The sequence below is a fragment of the Fringilla coelebs genome (assembly GCF_963513975.1).
Source record: "Fringilla coelebs genome assembly, chromosome: 6".
Taxonomy (NCBI): Eukaryota; Metazoa; Chordata; class Aves; order Passeriformes; family Fringillidae; genus Fringilla; species Fringilla coelebs.
The window spans coordinates 52,823,409-52,839,867 of record NC_140034.1 but is presented as its reverse complement, the minus strand read 5'-3'; the positions used below and the strand labels follow the sequence as shown (position 1 = coordinate 52,839,867).

The following is a 16,459-nucleotide window of genomic DNA, read 5'->3' as shown; positions in this document are numbered from 1 at the left end:
AAACCCCTCCAGAGTGTTCTGCACAAACAAGCCAGAGCCAGAGCGGTTCGACCGCCCAGTGATTCTTAAAAGCAAATCAATTTAACAGGGCTGGAAAAAACCTGCCTCTCCAGGAATATTCTTCCGCTCTCAGAAGGAGCACCGGAATAGCTGTATCAGAAAACAACAAACAGGCTCTTCTGATGGAGAGGGATTTTTGAAAGGATATGGTGCAAAGCGGGGTTGGGAGCCCCCGCAGTGAGCCAGGTTGTTGGGAATTTGCTTTGTTGCTCTGTTTTCTCTGCACTCGTAAATAATATGATTAATAATCATATAACTTCATCAATAATCCATTTTTTTCTGTAGCCGTGCTCGCTGCTATTCCCATGCTGCTGCCTGAGCAGGGATGCAGTGACTGTAAAAGTCCATACAAGAGCTGGGTTAGGGACAAGGGCACCTGGCAGCATTTAGCACTCCATAAATGAGAAAAGGACAGGAAGACAGCCAGATTTCCCATGAGGAAGCAGTTTGTGGCTATTCCCAGAGCATTTCTGCTTCCCACACTGGGAATATCGTGGTTTTGGAAGAGTCAAGTTCTCTGGGAAGAGCTGGTGAGAAAATTGCCTTCTCCCTCTGCAACAGGTAAACTCTTCTGCTCCTCAGCACCTGGCTCAGGGCACAGAGCAAATTCTCTGGGTTTCCTTTGTCCCTAGAACATCTCGTCTTTATTTCTTTTTAATATGTAGAGATTGTGCTGCACAAAGCTGGCTCTGATTTCTCCTCCATCTTTTTGGGTGGTCCCGGATTTAAGGAGCAGAGCAGGTACCTCTGGCCACCACATCCCAGTCAGCCTGTGGAGTGGTTTGTGCTCTCAGATCACAGAATGTTCCCTCACCTCCACTTAATCCCTTTTTTCCCCTCTTTTTCCTTCCACACAAATGACCTCCCCAGCAGGAAACAGCATCCTCTGCTGCCCTGGGTCACGGAGATGGATTTCTAAAGGAGCAGACTCTGGACTGCTCAGAGTGAGGGTGATTTAGCAATCAGATGTTTCTCCCTGTCCCAGGCTGGGGGATGTTTCTCCCTATCACAGCCAAAGATCCATGAGTGGGATTGGATTCGTAGCATATCAGATAATTAGTCTATAAAAAGGGAATTACATGGCATGTTAACGAGCACAGTTGAGTTTTGTTCTCGCCTCCCTGCGAGATGAAGGCTGAGGCTCCCTGTGGGAATTGATTTCCTCATGGGACCTCCCTGTCTCAGGAATGTGATGTCCCAAAAGCCGCCCCACAGGTTCATGTGGGTCTGGAAACCAGGATCCAGGCAGGCAGCAGTCTCCCATTTCCAGGGGCAGACCCCTTGCTCCCAACCCTTTTTTTTCCTAATATTTGAGCAAACTTTCTTGTAATTTAACTTTCCCAATTAGTTTTCTTCTAAAATCTGGAAATAATGCAACTTTTTTTTTTAATTGATAGAGAGGGGGGAAAAAAACATTTTCATCACTCTTTAACAGAAAGTCTCAGTCTTCAATGGTCCAGAGCAAGAGGAGGCACAAATGGACTGATTTATTTAATTCCTCCTGATGTTTATTTTAAATTAATCCTGTTGGGACAGACGTCAGGCCAGAATTCTTGCTGGAGTCACTTATGGTCTTTGATCTAATTAACAATGGCTCATGTTTTATAATAACTCATTTTTCTAATAATTAATTTTTCATGAGTGATGGGATTCACTTACTCTTTGCTCTTTGCCTTCCCCTAGATCCTGCGTTTCCTCCCTCATTTTTCTTCCTTTCATTTTCCAAACCATCTTGATGCTGATACATTTCAGGCTTGAAAACACTGGAAATAACTTTCCAAATATGCTGCATTTAGAGAAAATTTCAGATTAATTCTACATGTTTATTCATTAAAAGCACCAGTAGGATCCTGCTGTGCACACACAGGGAGTTTAACGTGGAAAAACAAACTGAGTGTGTACATAAGAGTGTGTCAGTAATAATAAAATAGGAATGATGCTGTGATTCATTGACCCAGGATTTCCGACTGGAATTTACAGTGGGCTTGATGATAAACCCTCAGACTTTCCTTGGGAAGTGCCTCTGGAATAGTCGGGAAAATGCTTTTAGGGATTACTCAGCAATTTAAATAACATGTTGCCCAGGATGGCCTGAAGGCACAAAACCTCCCGTTCCTATAAAATCCAGGTTACAAATGGAAAACCATATTAAGAAGAATAAGAAAAAGACCAGAATTTGAGAAGTTTTCCGCAGTACCACAACTGAAGATTGCACCTGATGATCTTGGAGGTCTTTCCAAATTCTGGGGTTCTGCAAGTCAGCCAGCTTGGACTCTACACAGATGGCACCATTCCTCCGATGTCTGACTGTCCCCTCCAGGATAAATTTGTCTATGTTTCCAGCCAGATCCCCGCCTCTCGTTCAGCTTATCCCCAAAACTTCCCAGCACCCATCCACCATCAGTCTCCAATATCCCAGTTAAATACTTGCCCTGGGGCAAAGCACGTCCTTCACAGGCCATTATCACTCCTAGCTCACGGAAGGATGTTACAAACCTCAACAGGGTTCAGTCACATGGGTCCTTATCGGTCCCATTGCCTTGGGGACAATGATTGCTGGTGTCAGGGATGAGATGCTGCAGGTTTTGGAGGTGTTGGAGCAGATTCAGTCCTTGTCCTGCTGCCTGTGGAAACACAGAAACATTAATTGCCTACAAATTCCAGCAGGAACTTCACACACACGGAGTCACGACTTCATTACAGCCCCGCAGGAGCCGCCTGGAAGCCTCGGGAAGCTCCGTGTAAAGAGCAGCAGATAGACCTGGAATGAGTTAAGAGACTTGGAGACTCTCCTGCGAAACACGTTTCGGAGCTGTGTTGCATTTAATGTGTGTTTGTGCTGAGCGCTGGTGGTAAAACCCCGGCTGGCTGCGACTCCGAGGATGTGTGTGTGCGTACATCCAGCAGCCCTGGGCTCAGAGGGATCAGAGGGATCAGAGATGGGTCAGCGGGAGGATAAAGGGTGCAACAAGGGAGCTGTGGTTGTTACTGGCTTAAAGTTGGATACGCTCAGCCTGGCAACGGGCTTTGCATGTCAACCTGATTTTTGGGGGAGAAGATCTGGGAGCGGGAGAATAACTGGGCGAGCTCTGCCCGAGCCGCTGTCCCCGTTGCGCTGGCGCCTGCGGTACTCCTGCCCTCGCTCCGACCTCCGGAGTGTGTGACAGCTCCGCGCTGCCCGGGGGGATGCGGATCCGTGCAGTGTCTGCCAGCCCTGCTGCCTGCCGCCCCGCAGCCTCCGCTGCCGCCCCGCTCTCTGTGCCATCCCTGGCGACCGGATGCGCTCCGGCTCGCTCCCTGCCTCTTCACCCCAAATCCAAAGGGGAAGAGCGAGCGGTGCCTGCTGGTTCTCCTGGCGCTAAGGAGCTGAACCTCCCGGGATGGCTCCATTCGGAAGCGATTCCACAGTGCCCAGCGGAGCAGGGAAAACGGAACGGAGCTCAGCGTGAGGAACTAAGGATCTGAGCTCGGAGTTAAGGCACTGAGCTCAGAGCAAGGTCTTTGCAAGTCCAGCCAACTGCATATCAATGAATTTATAACCAGATCCGTCAGCACAAAGTTTTCCTTGAAAACAGTGATTTTTGTGTTTGACCATCTCCTTAGATTTACTCAGTATATTCATCCAGAGGGTTTGACTTTGTTTAAAAAGGCTCTTTCCCCAGAGATAAGAAACTCTGCCTCAGTAGTGAGCTGATTGTGGAGCAGCTTCTGTGCTTATCCCCTTGGATAAGAGGCTTTATTATACCAAATTATGGGATAATCTCTGGACACGCAGACACAGCATCGGATCTCTCCTCCTTTGCTTGTTTTACTTTTTGATCCAGAGTTGCTCAAACCAATCCAGGGGGGTCTCCTCTGATAGGAATCACCATCCTGTTTCTTGTCTGGGAAGCTGGCATCGGCCCAAACTGATGTTTTTTCAATAAACCTTCCTTCTCTTGCTCAGCTTTTCCAGAGGCCTCACCCATTCATCCTTTTTGCAGTTCTTCAGACCAAAATAAATATCTGATCTTACCCCAAAGGCCAGCAGAGCCTTGGCAGGGCATTTTTGATGACATCAGTGTCTAGCCTCACTCCGAGCTAGAAGGACAGGGGTGTCCCTCAGTCTTTCTCTCCAGCCCCTCTGGGAACTGGCCTTTTCGTTGTCACACATATTCCTGATTTCTGACAGCCGAGGTGAGTTCTACAGCCTTCCTTAAACTTGTGTGTGCATAAATGCTGCAGGGAGACTGGCTCATTGTAAGGTGGGAATTGATATTATAATGTAATAATATAATAATAATGTATTTTAATGTTGTTTTTCTGCTCATATGAGTAAACAGTGAGGAAAAGGCCCAGAGATTTACTGCTCCAGTTACCCAGGGTGGAGACTGTGGTGCTCTTAAGGTGAGTATTGAGGTTTGGAGGCATTTTGAAGAGGGCTGGGAAGTACAAAAATCTTTTTTACCTGTAAGTGGGAATTTTAGGGATGAAGCTGCTGCTCCAGCCCCTGCTAGTAGATCACACAGAGGCCTGGCAGAGCATTTCCCTGGGAAGAGCTGTGTGGGTTTCCCTTCTTCCACAGAAAAGAGAACCAAACCCTTCCATCATTGCGGTGTGTTGTATAAACTTGTAGGCAAACCACAGCAGCCTGAAGTTGGGTTTCCTTGGTGACATTTTATTTGCTAAATGTGCTTTTTCTGAAGGAATGGATCTGTCTGGGAAATATATTCCCATAGTTTTGCACATTCTGAATGTGAGGCACTTTTGACTGCTTTGGAAATCAAACTTGTGCTCACTCTGGGTGTTAATTAGGCACACTGAGTGTAACCACAATTAATTTTCCCTGGTGACACAGGGTTTAGCCCTGCAAACCAGCCCCTGAACCCTGTATTTCCTTGGCTGTGCTGTTCCTATAGAGACTCTGCATCCCAGCCCCCATGCCTTCTCTTCAGACCAGTCCTTAAATCCAGGTTCCCTTTGGAAAATAGCCCTTCTGACCTCGTGGGCAGTTTCCTGTTTCTCTGCATGTCAAGAACCAGTGGGCTATCCTGCACAACTGCTCCTGACCAGAGATATTAGTGGGGAATAGGAACAAAAAGGAATGAGCAGTGCCAGACTAACACGCCTTCGAAGAAATAAAAATTCCCTTTGGCTGCTTTGGAGTTTGCTGCAATCAGGCTTTTTCCCCAGGAGGAGGGATTGATTTTTTGTCTCAGTGACACGGATTATATATGTTGGCACGGCTTCAGTTTGGGCTGGTGTTGAGATCGGATCAGGACCTGCCCTCTGAAATGAGAGCAGGAATCTGATAACACTTCGTGTGTGCAGCTTTGCTGGTGGCAGGTCGGATATCGGTCTCTTCCTAGAGCTAATGCTGTATTTACATCCAAATAAAACTGGGAAATGTGCAATAATCTAGCTGCAGGCTCTCACGCTGCGCTCCAAGTGCTTTGTCTGCCTTGGCTGACAAAATGCTCTTGGCTCCTGATCAAAGGAAAGTAAGTGGAAGCTGGTTTTCTCTTGATGTTAAGAAAGCTCCTGACAGAGAGTCCCTGCAAGGCTGGTTAAGAGCCCAGGCCCCGTGGTAGGCTAGGAAAACTCATTGAAGGAAAATTCGGAGAACAATGGCAGTGTGGAATGACTTGGGAAAGGGCTGTGAGAGGAAATGGCATCCTGATGGCTGGGTTAGTGCCGCAGGCATCCAGGGGATGGCCTGGAGCAGCAGGTGAGCGGCTGGGGTCGTTCACAGAGGTGCTTTGCGGGAAATGCCTGCCAAGTGTTGGAAAATCCCTCCCTCTGGCTCTCGGTGGTGGCACAGTCTCCTCAGCTCAGCATATAGCCAGTGTCTTCCCCTCCTCCAGGTGTTAAACCTGTGCAGGATAACAGAATTCTAGAATTCCTTCAAGTGGAGCACAATGCCTAATTATGGATAGTTTGGCCTGGTGTTGTAAAAACCATCCATTATCACTGCACAAGGCCACGGAAGTGCTGGGATGTGAACTGTGCTGCCAGCAGCACCCAGAACCTCGGAGCAAACCTGGTGAGCTCTTTGAAATGACACTTCGGTGTATTTTGGGATGAGAGCAGTGTGAAGTGTTGCTCAGGCCTGACTGATATCCCGACATGCCGAGGTGCTGGTGGAGGGATGGCTCTGAACTCGCTCCAGAGGGATGATCAGTGGGAGTAGGGGCTCTGAGGAGCAGCCGAGGGAGTTGGGGGGACTCAGCCTGGAGAAAAGAAGGCTGAGGGGGACGTTCTCGCTCTCTACAGCTCCCTGACAGAAAGGTGCAGCCAGGTGGGAGTCAGGCTCTGCTCACAGGGAGCAAGGGACAGTAGAGGAAATGACCTCAAGTTGCACCAGGGGAGGGTCAGGTTGGACATCAGGAGGAATGTTTTTTGTGTAGAGGGATGTCAGGTGCTGGAAGGGGCTGCCCAGGGCGGTGGTGGAGTCCCCAAACCTGCAGGTGTTCAAGGAAGGACTGGACATGGCACTCAGTGCTCTGGGCTGGGTGAGAATCAGTCACAGGTTGGACTCAGTGGTCTGGAGGGTCTTTTCCAACCTGATGATTCTGTGATTCAGTGATTAGAGGGGTAGAGCAGCTTTGCTCTGGCTACAGGCTGGGAGAGCAGGGGATCTTCAGCCTGGAAAAAACTCCAGGGTGACTTTAAAGCCTTTTCCAGTGCCCCAAGAGAGCTGGGGAGGGACTTGGGACAAGAGACGGAGGCACAGGACAAGGGGGAACGGCTTCCCACTGCCAGAGGGCAGAGTTAGGTGGAAGACTGGGAAGAAGTTCTTCCCTGGGAGGGTGCTGAGGCCCTGGCACAGGTTGCCCCGAGAAGCTGTGGCTGCCCCTGGATCCCTGGAAGCGTCCAAGGCCAGGCTGGACGGGGCTTGGAGCAACCTGGGCCGGTGGAAGGTGTCGCTGCCCACGGCACGGGTGGCACTGAACGGGCCCCGAGGTCCCCTCCAGTCCCGCTACTCGATCATCCCGTGCCTCCGCTGTCCCCGCCGCAGGGCCCCGGGCGGGCGGGCTCAGTGCGGGGCGGTCCCGCCGCCTCTTCCGCCCCGCGCCGTCACCGCGCCCGCCCCGCCCAGCCCGGACCCCCCCGCAGCCCCGGCCGAGCCGGCCCGGCCCGGGAGCTCCCGGCCATGCAGCCCCGCGGCCCCGGCCCCGCCGAGCCCCGCCGGGCGGTCCCGCCGGGCCGCAGCCGGGCGCGCTCCCGGGGCGCGGCGGGCGCGGCGCTCCTGCCCTCCATGCTGATGTTCGGCGTCATCCTGGCCTCCAGCGGGCTCCTCCTCATGATCGAGCGCGGCATCCTCGCCCAGGTCGGGCCGCCGCCGCTGCACCCGCCCGCGGGGCCGGCCCGGCGGGACGGGCGGGACTCGCCGGCGGAGCTGGAGCTGGAGGTGCTGCGGGACACGCGGAACCGCACGATCCGCGCCCTGTGCGGGCAGCGCTCGATGCCCCGCAGCGTCTGGGAGCTGCCGCCCGGGCAGCGCCGCACGGTGCTCCGGCACCTCCTGGTCAGCGACAAGTACCGCTTCCTCTACTGCTACGTGCCCAAGGTGGCCTGCTCCAACTGGAAGCGCATCCTGAAGGTGCTGGACGGGGCTCTGGAGAGCGTGGACGTGCAGGGGAAGATGGACCACAAGAGCGACCTGGTGTTCCTGGGCGACATGAAGCCGGAGGAGATCAGCTACCGCCTGAAGCACTACTACAAGTTCATCTTCGTGCGGAACCCCATGGAGAGGCTGCTCTCGGCCTACCGGAATAAATTCGGGGAGATCAAGGAGTACCAGCAGAAGTACGGCGTGGAGATCGTCCGGCGCTACCGGAAGAACGGGGGGAACTCGGCCGGCGACGACGTGTCCTTCTCCGAGTTCCTGCAGTACCTGCTGGACGAGGACGTGGAGCGCATGAACGAGCACTGGATGCCCATCTACAACCTGTGCCAGCCCTGCGCTGTCAGGTACGACTTCATCGGCTCCTACGAGCGGCTGCACGCCGACGCCAACCACGTGCTGGAGCACATCCAGTCGCCCTCCTTCGTCCGCTTCCCGGAGCGCCAGGCCTGGTACAAGCCCGTCACGGCCGAGACGCTGCACTACTACCTGTGCAACACCCAGCGCCGGCTGATCAGAGAGCTCCTCCCCAAATACATCCTGGACTTCTCCCTCTTCGCCTACCCCCTGCCCAACATCACCAGCGAGTTCTGCAGGCAGTGAGCAGTTCCTGTCGAGAGACGGTGGGAATTCTGCCTTGGCTACAAGGATTTGCTTGCGCGGCCCTTGGTGCTGTGTGAAGCACGCTCCTCTATGCATTATTTCCAAATTTTCTACTTTGCAAGCATTGTTTATATGAAATATTCTCTACTGCCTTCACTACTTAGGATCCTTTTTTACCTCTCTGACTTTCCTGTGTACGTACGACACTGGCTCGAGCACAGTAGCTTTTGTATCTCTATTTTGCTCTAAATCCTTTTTTTATGCCACAATGTGGAGAATTCCTGTAAGGAATCTGAGAAATTTATATATTTTAAGTATTTTTGTTCCTTGTTTGGGTTTTGAACTAAACGTTGGTTGAATTGAGATCATAACATGGCACTTGATGCACTAAAAATTAGTGTTGTTAAAGCAGTTCTGGGTGGGTTTGGGTAAAAGTAGGAAAAAAAAGGTAAAACAGGCCCCATTTATCCTTTATTTTTTCATTGTAGATGGTACTTAAATGAGGCTGGTCATTTTTTCTGTGTCAGTAGCACCTCCGGTTTTTATTTTTATTATTATTATTATTATTTACCATTGAAATATATTTAGGGATAGGATAATACCCCTTTTTTGGGTGATTTTGGGAGTACAGCTCTTTACCCAACATCATGTATCAGATGCAATATCAAGCCATCCCATTCTGCTCTTTTCTCTGAACTGAAGCAATACAGACTCGGGATAAGATCAAAGCCTATCCTGGTCCTTAGGATGGAAAACAAATCCCATGGGCCATGTGCCAGCTTTCAGCCTCGTGGGTCCCTGCATGGAAACCACTGTGGAAAAACCCTTTCTCCAGCCATGTTTGAAAAAATGGCAATTTGTGGATTGATTTTTCCTCCTTTAATAGCTGTGCAAACCATTTTTATGGCTGTTGTATTTAAATATGGCTCTGAAATCGTAAAAGTTTGGGAGATAAGGCAGGATGTTGTTCCTGGGAGGCTGTGTCCTCGTTTCTAATAAAGTTTTTATATGAATTAGCCTGTTAGTTCTTTTCCTTGGGATTGTTTGTGTCCTTGGGGAGGCCTCTGCCCCTCATGCTGAGCCACAACACAAAGATGGGATGAATTGGTTGTTCTTGTCGTGATTAATTAATGTTTTAATTGCCAGAGTGGCACCAACACATGGAGAAAGGATACATTGGAGCCCAGTGCATAACAGGACACGGGGAAATGGGATAAAAAGCAGCAAAATTGGCTCCTAATCATTGTGGCGTTAGTACAAAGTGATTTTGGAGCTGGCAGCTTCCTGGGATTCCTCTCTTAATTTTCTTTCCCCATTTTTAAGGTATTTTCTTCAGGGTTTTAACATTGTCTGAAAGAAGGACATGGAGCCACATCCAAGCCCACTGTTGGGGTAAGTGCCCAAGGACAGTTTGGGCTGAGGGATTTTTACCTTTGCTGAGGGGGTCGTGGCTGGGTATGAGGGCAAGTACTGGAATATTCATGGATTTGAGCTCCTGGCCATGTCCTGAATCTGTGGTTACTGATCCCAGGCCAGAAATGGGTCAGAAACTGTCTTTTCTCTCTTTGTGCCCACTCTGAAATCAGCAGCATTCCTGTCTGTCCCCAGGGGTTTTGGTGCCCAGTGCTGGAAGAACTGGAGATCTGTCCTCCAGCCAAAGGCACCAGATCAGGCTGGGAATCGGATTTTGGGTTGTAAAACAGATGCTGCTGAGGGGGGGTGGGCTGAGCTGTAATTAAACCTGACCTCCAGGTCTCCCTAACTAGGAATAAGTTGGTCAGACTTTGCTATCTTTGCTTCTGGGAACATTTCCCACTCGTTTGGTAATTTGGTTTTTAATTAAACGTTTATTTCTCAGTAGTTTTAAAGGTTTATGCTGATTGTTTGTTTATCTGCTGCAGCTTCTGTTCTCTATATTAAATTTCTGTCTCTTGTTCCCTTAATCTAATTTACTGTGCACAGGATTTTGCTTTTCTCAGACTCACTCTCTCCTTTTCTGAGCATCAATGATCACCCTTTTCTCTTTAGATAAAGCAAACAGGCTCCCACCTCCTTGTACCTTCCCATGAGAAGGATTTTAATTCACGTAGAGCCTTGTAGCTTGGGAAGAAGTTTGTCTGCAGGTCAGCAAAAATGAGAAATCTATCAGGTTTCCATTGTTTGGGCTTCTTTTTATCTGTGACCAATGGTACAATTATCCGTGGCAGCTTTGTACAAGTAGAGTGAAAAAAAGTCAGCTCCCTCTGCAGCTGTATCATTTCTTTCCTTTGCCAGGTGTTTCTCCAGGGTGGAATAAATCAGGAGGAGATTCCAGAGCTGACAGCAGGCGCTGGAGGTGAGAGGTGCTGAGCAGGATTCAGCCATCCCCTGGAGCACGGGGAAAGGGGTGACGGCTGCAGGAGCAGGGAGGAAAACATGAAGTTATGAACTGGTTTGGATCTGCTCCAGTCTGGCAGCTCCTTTTCCCACCTTTCCATCCCCACACGTGCAGTTATCCCGCAGGATCAAAAGGGAATCTTTCCTCTTTTGAAGACTATTTTGTTAATCGTCAGTTCTGCACGGAATGCCCCAAACTTCCCTGGTTTCGGCATCAAGATTTGTCCCTGCCTTTTCCCCACTTGCTTATTCCAATTTTGTGCTCATAAATCTCATCCCTGACCCCGCTGCTCTCATGTTCTCCCTGTAGAGCCCTGTCCAGGGATGTGGAGACAGCCCAACAGTTTAATTCCACTCATGACACAGAAACCTTCTGATTCCCTCTGAAGTACCACAATGTTACTGTATTTTGTCATTAGTCACTTCTTCTCCTGCTCAGTTTTTGGAATTTGGAGCTGGTTTGGCGTTCCCCTGCGCACCAGAAGGCAAGACAGGTTAGGAACCTTTGCTGTTCCAAAAATCTCACTTCACGTGTCATCTTCTTTACTAATTCCAACATTACACCTGCAAAGCCTTGTTCCACCCTTTCCAAACCCCAAGCTGTTGGCTTTTGGTAACATGAAAGGGGTTTGGAATATGTTCCCTCTGGTCCCCATGCTCAGCTCAGGGTGTATGTCAGGGTTCTCCTTTTTCCTGTGGGTCTTGTGTGGATTTGCAGGAATAACCAACTTCCTGGCCAGGCACTGGGGCTGAAATAAACACATTAAGGCTGCCAGTCACCAAGCTGGCTGGTAGCCATGACCCCAGATCTAGTGGGAATAAAGCTTTGGGAATGGCGGCGGGAGCAAGCGGTGCCAGGAACGGCTGCTCTGACGCCTGCAGACGGCATCACACCAGCCTGGCTTCTGCTCCTCTTGGCTCCCAGCCTCCCTCCTGATGGACGAGGGTCAGCACGGGCTGTGGACCTTGCTTGAAGCACGAGCATCCTTGGGATGTTCCTTCCGTCGCAGGCAGGAATTTGAAAGAGCCAAAAGAAAGCGTCTGCAGTGGGTCTATTGTGTGTCGAGATATTTCGGTATTCCTAGAATCCCGGAATGGTTTGGTTTGGAAGGGACCTTAAAGATCGCCAAGTTCCAGCCCCCTTCCACGGGTGGGTTTGAGAGGGTGTCAGGCACATCCCTGGACGAGGCTCTTTGCCACTGTAAACCGAGGAAATGAGGAAGGCTGGGATGAAAAGCGCCGTGCCCAAGCGCTGCCCCCGCCCTGCACCCCTCGGCTTTTATCACAGCTATTTTGCATGTGAATGAGAACTTTCCCACTTCCTTCTGGGGCTTGAATTGGCGAACGGGGAGTTGTTAAAAAATCTCCCGTCTTCAGCCCCGACAAAGGATGGTTGCCATGGAAATAATGGAAGTTGCATCGTGAGCAAAATATGTCCAGGCCCGGCGCCAGCGGGAGGGAGGAGGGAACACCTTGTCGGTCAGGAACCTTCTGCCAGGGCCCATGTGCCTCCACGTGGTGTTCCTTGTCCTTGGCAGTTTGTGCTTTGGGTTAAAAGAGGAGAAATCAGAAGTGTCATGATTGGATGGGAAGGGCTTGTAGAACTTCACCTGCCCTTTCCACAGTGCTGCTGCCACCAAATTCAGCGGAGCTGCCCCACATTCAGGATCCCAAAGGAACCGGAGCTGGAGTCCCATCTCGGGTAACAGGCAGGAGTCTCCTGTCTCAGTTATATCCAACCTCTTCTTCATGTCCAGGAATCTTCCAGGTCTGTTTTCCTCTTGCCCATACAGACAGACAAAGTGGCTTCCTTTTCTTCTGGGGAAAAAACACCTTTGGATTTTAAACTCTCCAAAAGCCTTTTCCTTTGCAGACCCACAATTATAACCTGCATCTTCTGTTGCTTTCGCCAAATCTTAAGGTGATTTCAAGACAAGAGTCTTGAGGAATTTGCTTTATACCTCTCCAGAGTGGTAATGGGAGCCACAGAATCCCTGCTGAGCTATGAGAGGGACTAAAATAAATCTCCATCAGGGTTTATCCATGACCTGCAGAGCTCTTTTTTGAGTCCCAGAACCAGTGAAGAAACGGCACCTTTCAGTGGCTCTGGTGAGTGGTATTTGCTGGTGGGAGCTGGAATGGGGAACAGCAGGGCACTCTGGGGCCTAAGCACGTCCTTCTGCTCTCCTGAAAGCACCGGGGGCTTGGGAAGAAGCTCCAAGCAACCAGCAAAATCCTGTTTACTGCTGTTGGGGAGCATCAGGTGAGAAAGAAAACAGGGATGTGGGAACCAGCAGCAACACACAGGTGCCTGAGGAAACCCCTGTTTAAGCTGCCACTGTTTGAAGGAATTTTAAGGTGCTGGAGTGAGGAGTAAAGGATAAAGAGCATGGCTGGGTGTAGGCTCAGATCCCTGCCACCAGCAGAGCAGAATTCAGAAGGTTCAGGCTCATTTCTAACCTGGGAAAGGGCCAAGCAGGGGGAAGTAGCAAAGGCTTGAGATTTAAAATATGAGAACATAGTAAATGAATATAAATATCTGGATCCCCATGCTACTTTTTCTTCCCACAATTCAATCCCACTGCCTGATCACTGGCAAGTCCAAGTGGATGTTAAGCTGATGAGAACCCAGCGAGCCTGTCCTTTGGGGAGATTTTGCTGGGAACAGACCTTAAAATCATCTAGTCCCACCTCGTGCCATGGGCAGGGACACCTTCCACTACACCAGGTTGCTCCAAGCCCCATCCAGAATCAAGGTGTTCTGTGGGATCGTGGGGGTCAGGAGGCTTTTGGGGGCTGGGGGCTTTGAAGGAAGCAGCAGCTGGGGATGAGGAGCTAGGGACACTTGGGGTGGCCGTGAAACCATCTGGTTTCTGGCAGAGCCCTGGCAGCAGGGCAGGGCTGGAGGGTCTGTCCTGCTGAGCGCTCACAAAGAGCCCCCTGGAGCCCGGACTGCAGGACGGCAGCAAATTCCTGGCGCTGACAGGACGATGCTGCAGAGACCCAGAGTCTGTGGGCAGCGCGGCCGCCCCGGGCGCTCGGCTCCGTGCCGGAGCCTTCCCCGGAGCAGCTCCGCAGGAATCCACCCTCGGCTCGCTGGCTTCAGACAATTCTGTATAAAAAATCGTTCTCGCCGAGTCTTGCAATAGCAAGGGCGAGCCCTGCAGCGTTGCAGTGGATCTTTGAAGACTGTAAGTGGTAAGTGTCCTCCGGGGAGCTGGGGCAGCTGCTTTGGTGGGGACACGGTGCCGTGGCCCCATCCCATCCTGTCACATCACTCCCTTCCCTGCTCCAGCCTGGGATGCTCCTGCACACCCCATCCCTGCCACCCCTCTGATCTTCCAGGGCTCAGCTCCGCCTGTTTGCTCAGTGTTTAACACAACCCCAGCCCTGCCCGTGGCTCCCAATTCCAAACCTGCCCCGTTGGAGCATTGTCTTTCTGGGGGGGCTCTGCCAGCTGCTCCTCCCATCCACAGGCGGCCCCGGAGGGCTCAGCAGAATTCCCGGTCCCACAGGGACTGCTGGCAGGAAGCAATCTGGCAGACAACATGTTTAGAGAAGACTGATGTCTCGCAGCCACCGAACCATTTAATTGCCAATAAACACAGCCCACATGTAAATAATTATGGAGACCCAGGAACTGTGTCGTCTTCCGTGGAAGGAGGGAGCTGTCAGCCTGGAAACACCCCATGGCAAAGGGAGAAATTAAGATTTCTTGTTTTTGCAGGAGGGATGAGCATCGGTAAACCTGCCTGGATATTTCCAGGTGTTGCTTCAGGCTCAGGGTGGCCCAGGAGGTGATGGCTCCTGATGAACTGAAAAGGAGCAGGCTGTGCCTTGGGGTGAGTTTGAGGGTAAATCTTGAAAATTCATCCATTTGATTCACCAGGTTCTTGTTGCAACCCAGTGGGATTATTGCAATATCTCTTTTTTGGCCACATTTTTGGGATAAAGAGCTCTGAGGATCCTAGTTCAGAACTTTGGAGCTTTATCAACATCCTGCACATTCTCAGCAATGCAGAGTTTCCCTTCGGAGCCCTGGTAAAATCTGTAGGGACCCTTTGTTCCCCTGCCAGGACATACCACTCCATCCCAGCCCCTGCCTTGAGCAAGAACACCTTCCACTAGGCCAGGTTGCTTCAAACCCTATCCAACCTGGCCTTGGACACTTCCAGGGATGGGGCTGCTCTGAAGGGTCTGTGCCAGGGCCTCAGCACCTTCACAGGGAAGAATTTCTTCCCAATTTCCCGTGCTGCCCTCTGGCAGTGGGAAGCCATTCCCCCGTGTCGCTCCAGGCCCATGTCCAAAATCCCTCTGCAGCTCTCCGGGAGCCCCTTTAGGCACAGGAAGGGGCTCCAAGGTTTCTCTGGAACCTTAGGCATCCCCACCACCATCTTTCACCCCCTGAGGTTGCCCTGGTTCCATTCCTGGAGCGGGAGGGTGTCACCACGCAGAGCCCCCCACTGTCACCGCCAGAGAAGCCGCCGATCCAGTCATTTGGCTTTTCCCAGGGGGGTTGATGGTTCCTATGGCAACCAAGGGCCGCTCGGCAGCGCTTCCCTGCGTGGCAATCAGCACTCGCCTCATCTGCGGAATTAGCGCCTGTCACCCGCGTGTGGCCCCGGCCCCATCCCGCTCATCACAGCCGGGACATGGGCTGGAGACACCCCTGCATGGGGGATGTGCCTGCAGCATCACCCCAAGTTCTCTGCTGCCAGGGGCTGTGGGATGACTCCATCCATCCCTGCTGCAGGAAATGTCTGTTTCTCCCTCATTGCTCCCAAAATTGGATACTAACCTGCAGTAAAAATGATGCTTTGAGTGGGAGGGTTTCAGGGTGTCTCCCAGCCCTGCTCCATCTTTGGCATTCTGGAGAGTCCCAAGCAGTGCCACCAAGCCAGGGATGTGTCTGTAGGTTTTTGGGGACTGGCACAAAGCACCCCATCCCTCATCATCACCTTGGGTGATGCAATGGTGAACTAAGTCTGGTAAATGCCAGATTTGTCCCTGAGCTGGGGCACAGTGACCACAGTGTGTGACTAAGGAGATTCTTGGCATCTGCAGCGGGAGCAGGATGACGGATAAAACAGATGAATGAGGAGTAAACTGAGGTTTAGGAAATCTTGGTTAATTTGCTGCAGCAAGAGCTCGCTACGCTCACAGAAATTAAAGCGTGAGCACTTGCAGTGACAGAGGAGGAGGAGGCACCGGGGGAATACGGGATGAGTTGGAAGTGGGTACATCCATAAATCACCTGTGGTGCTTTCCATAATTCAACAATGCTGGGAGATCCAGCAGTTCACAGAGAGATGATGTCCGTCGGAAGGTGCTCAGTCTGCCTGACCCAGTGGGATCCAGCCCCCAGGTGTCCAAGGCTGGGTTGGATGGGGTTTGGAGCAACCTGGGCTGCTGGAAGGTGTCCCTGCCCATGGCGGGGGGTGGAACTGGGTGGGATTTAAGGACGTCCCTTCCATCCCAAACCAGGACCCATTCCGGGTCATTACTGTGAGCCTGAGCTGTATCAACTGTGCTTTTAGCCAAAAGAAGTGAAAATAAGCCTGATTTACTCATGTACTGTCACAGACCTGCCTCTTTAACCAGAGCCAAGATCTGGGCAGAGAGTTGGCCACGGTTTGTACAGCCCATGAAATCTGCTCAGAGAAATGCAAAAGGTATTTTGCAAGCCCTGTCAAGGAAATCAGAAGCAGTGGCTTGAGTCAGAATGTTATTGACAATAAACCAGGAAATAATGATGATGATGATAATAATAAATTAATCAGCAATTTCTAAGCTTTTTCCAGATACACAAATAAA

General features: G+C 51.1%; 1 protein-coding gene across 1 annotated transcript; it reads left to right on the top strand.

The window, feature by feature from the left end:
* Positions 1 to 7,192: 7,192 nt before the first annotated feature.
* On the top strand, positions 7,193 to 9,282 carry CHST14 (carbohydrate sulfotransferase 14; the record flags this gene model as incomplete). The annotated part of the gene is made up of 1 exon (XM_084207097.1): positions 7,193 to 9,282. The coding sequence occupies one exon, from the start codon at positions 7,193 to 7,195 to the stop codon at positions 8,267 to 8,269; it is 1,077 nt and encodes a 358-aa protein (XP_084063223.1). The 3' UTR covers positions 8,270 to 9,282.
* Positions 9,283 to 16,459: the final 7,177 nt, after the last annotated feature.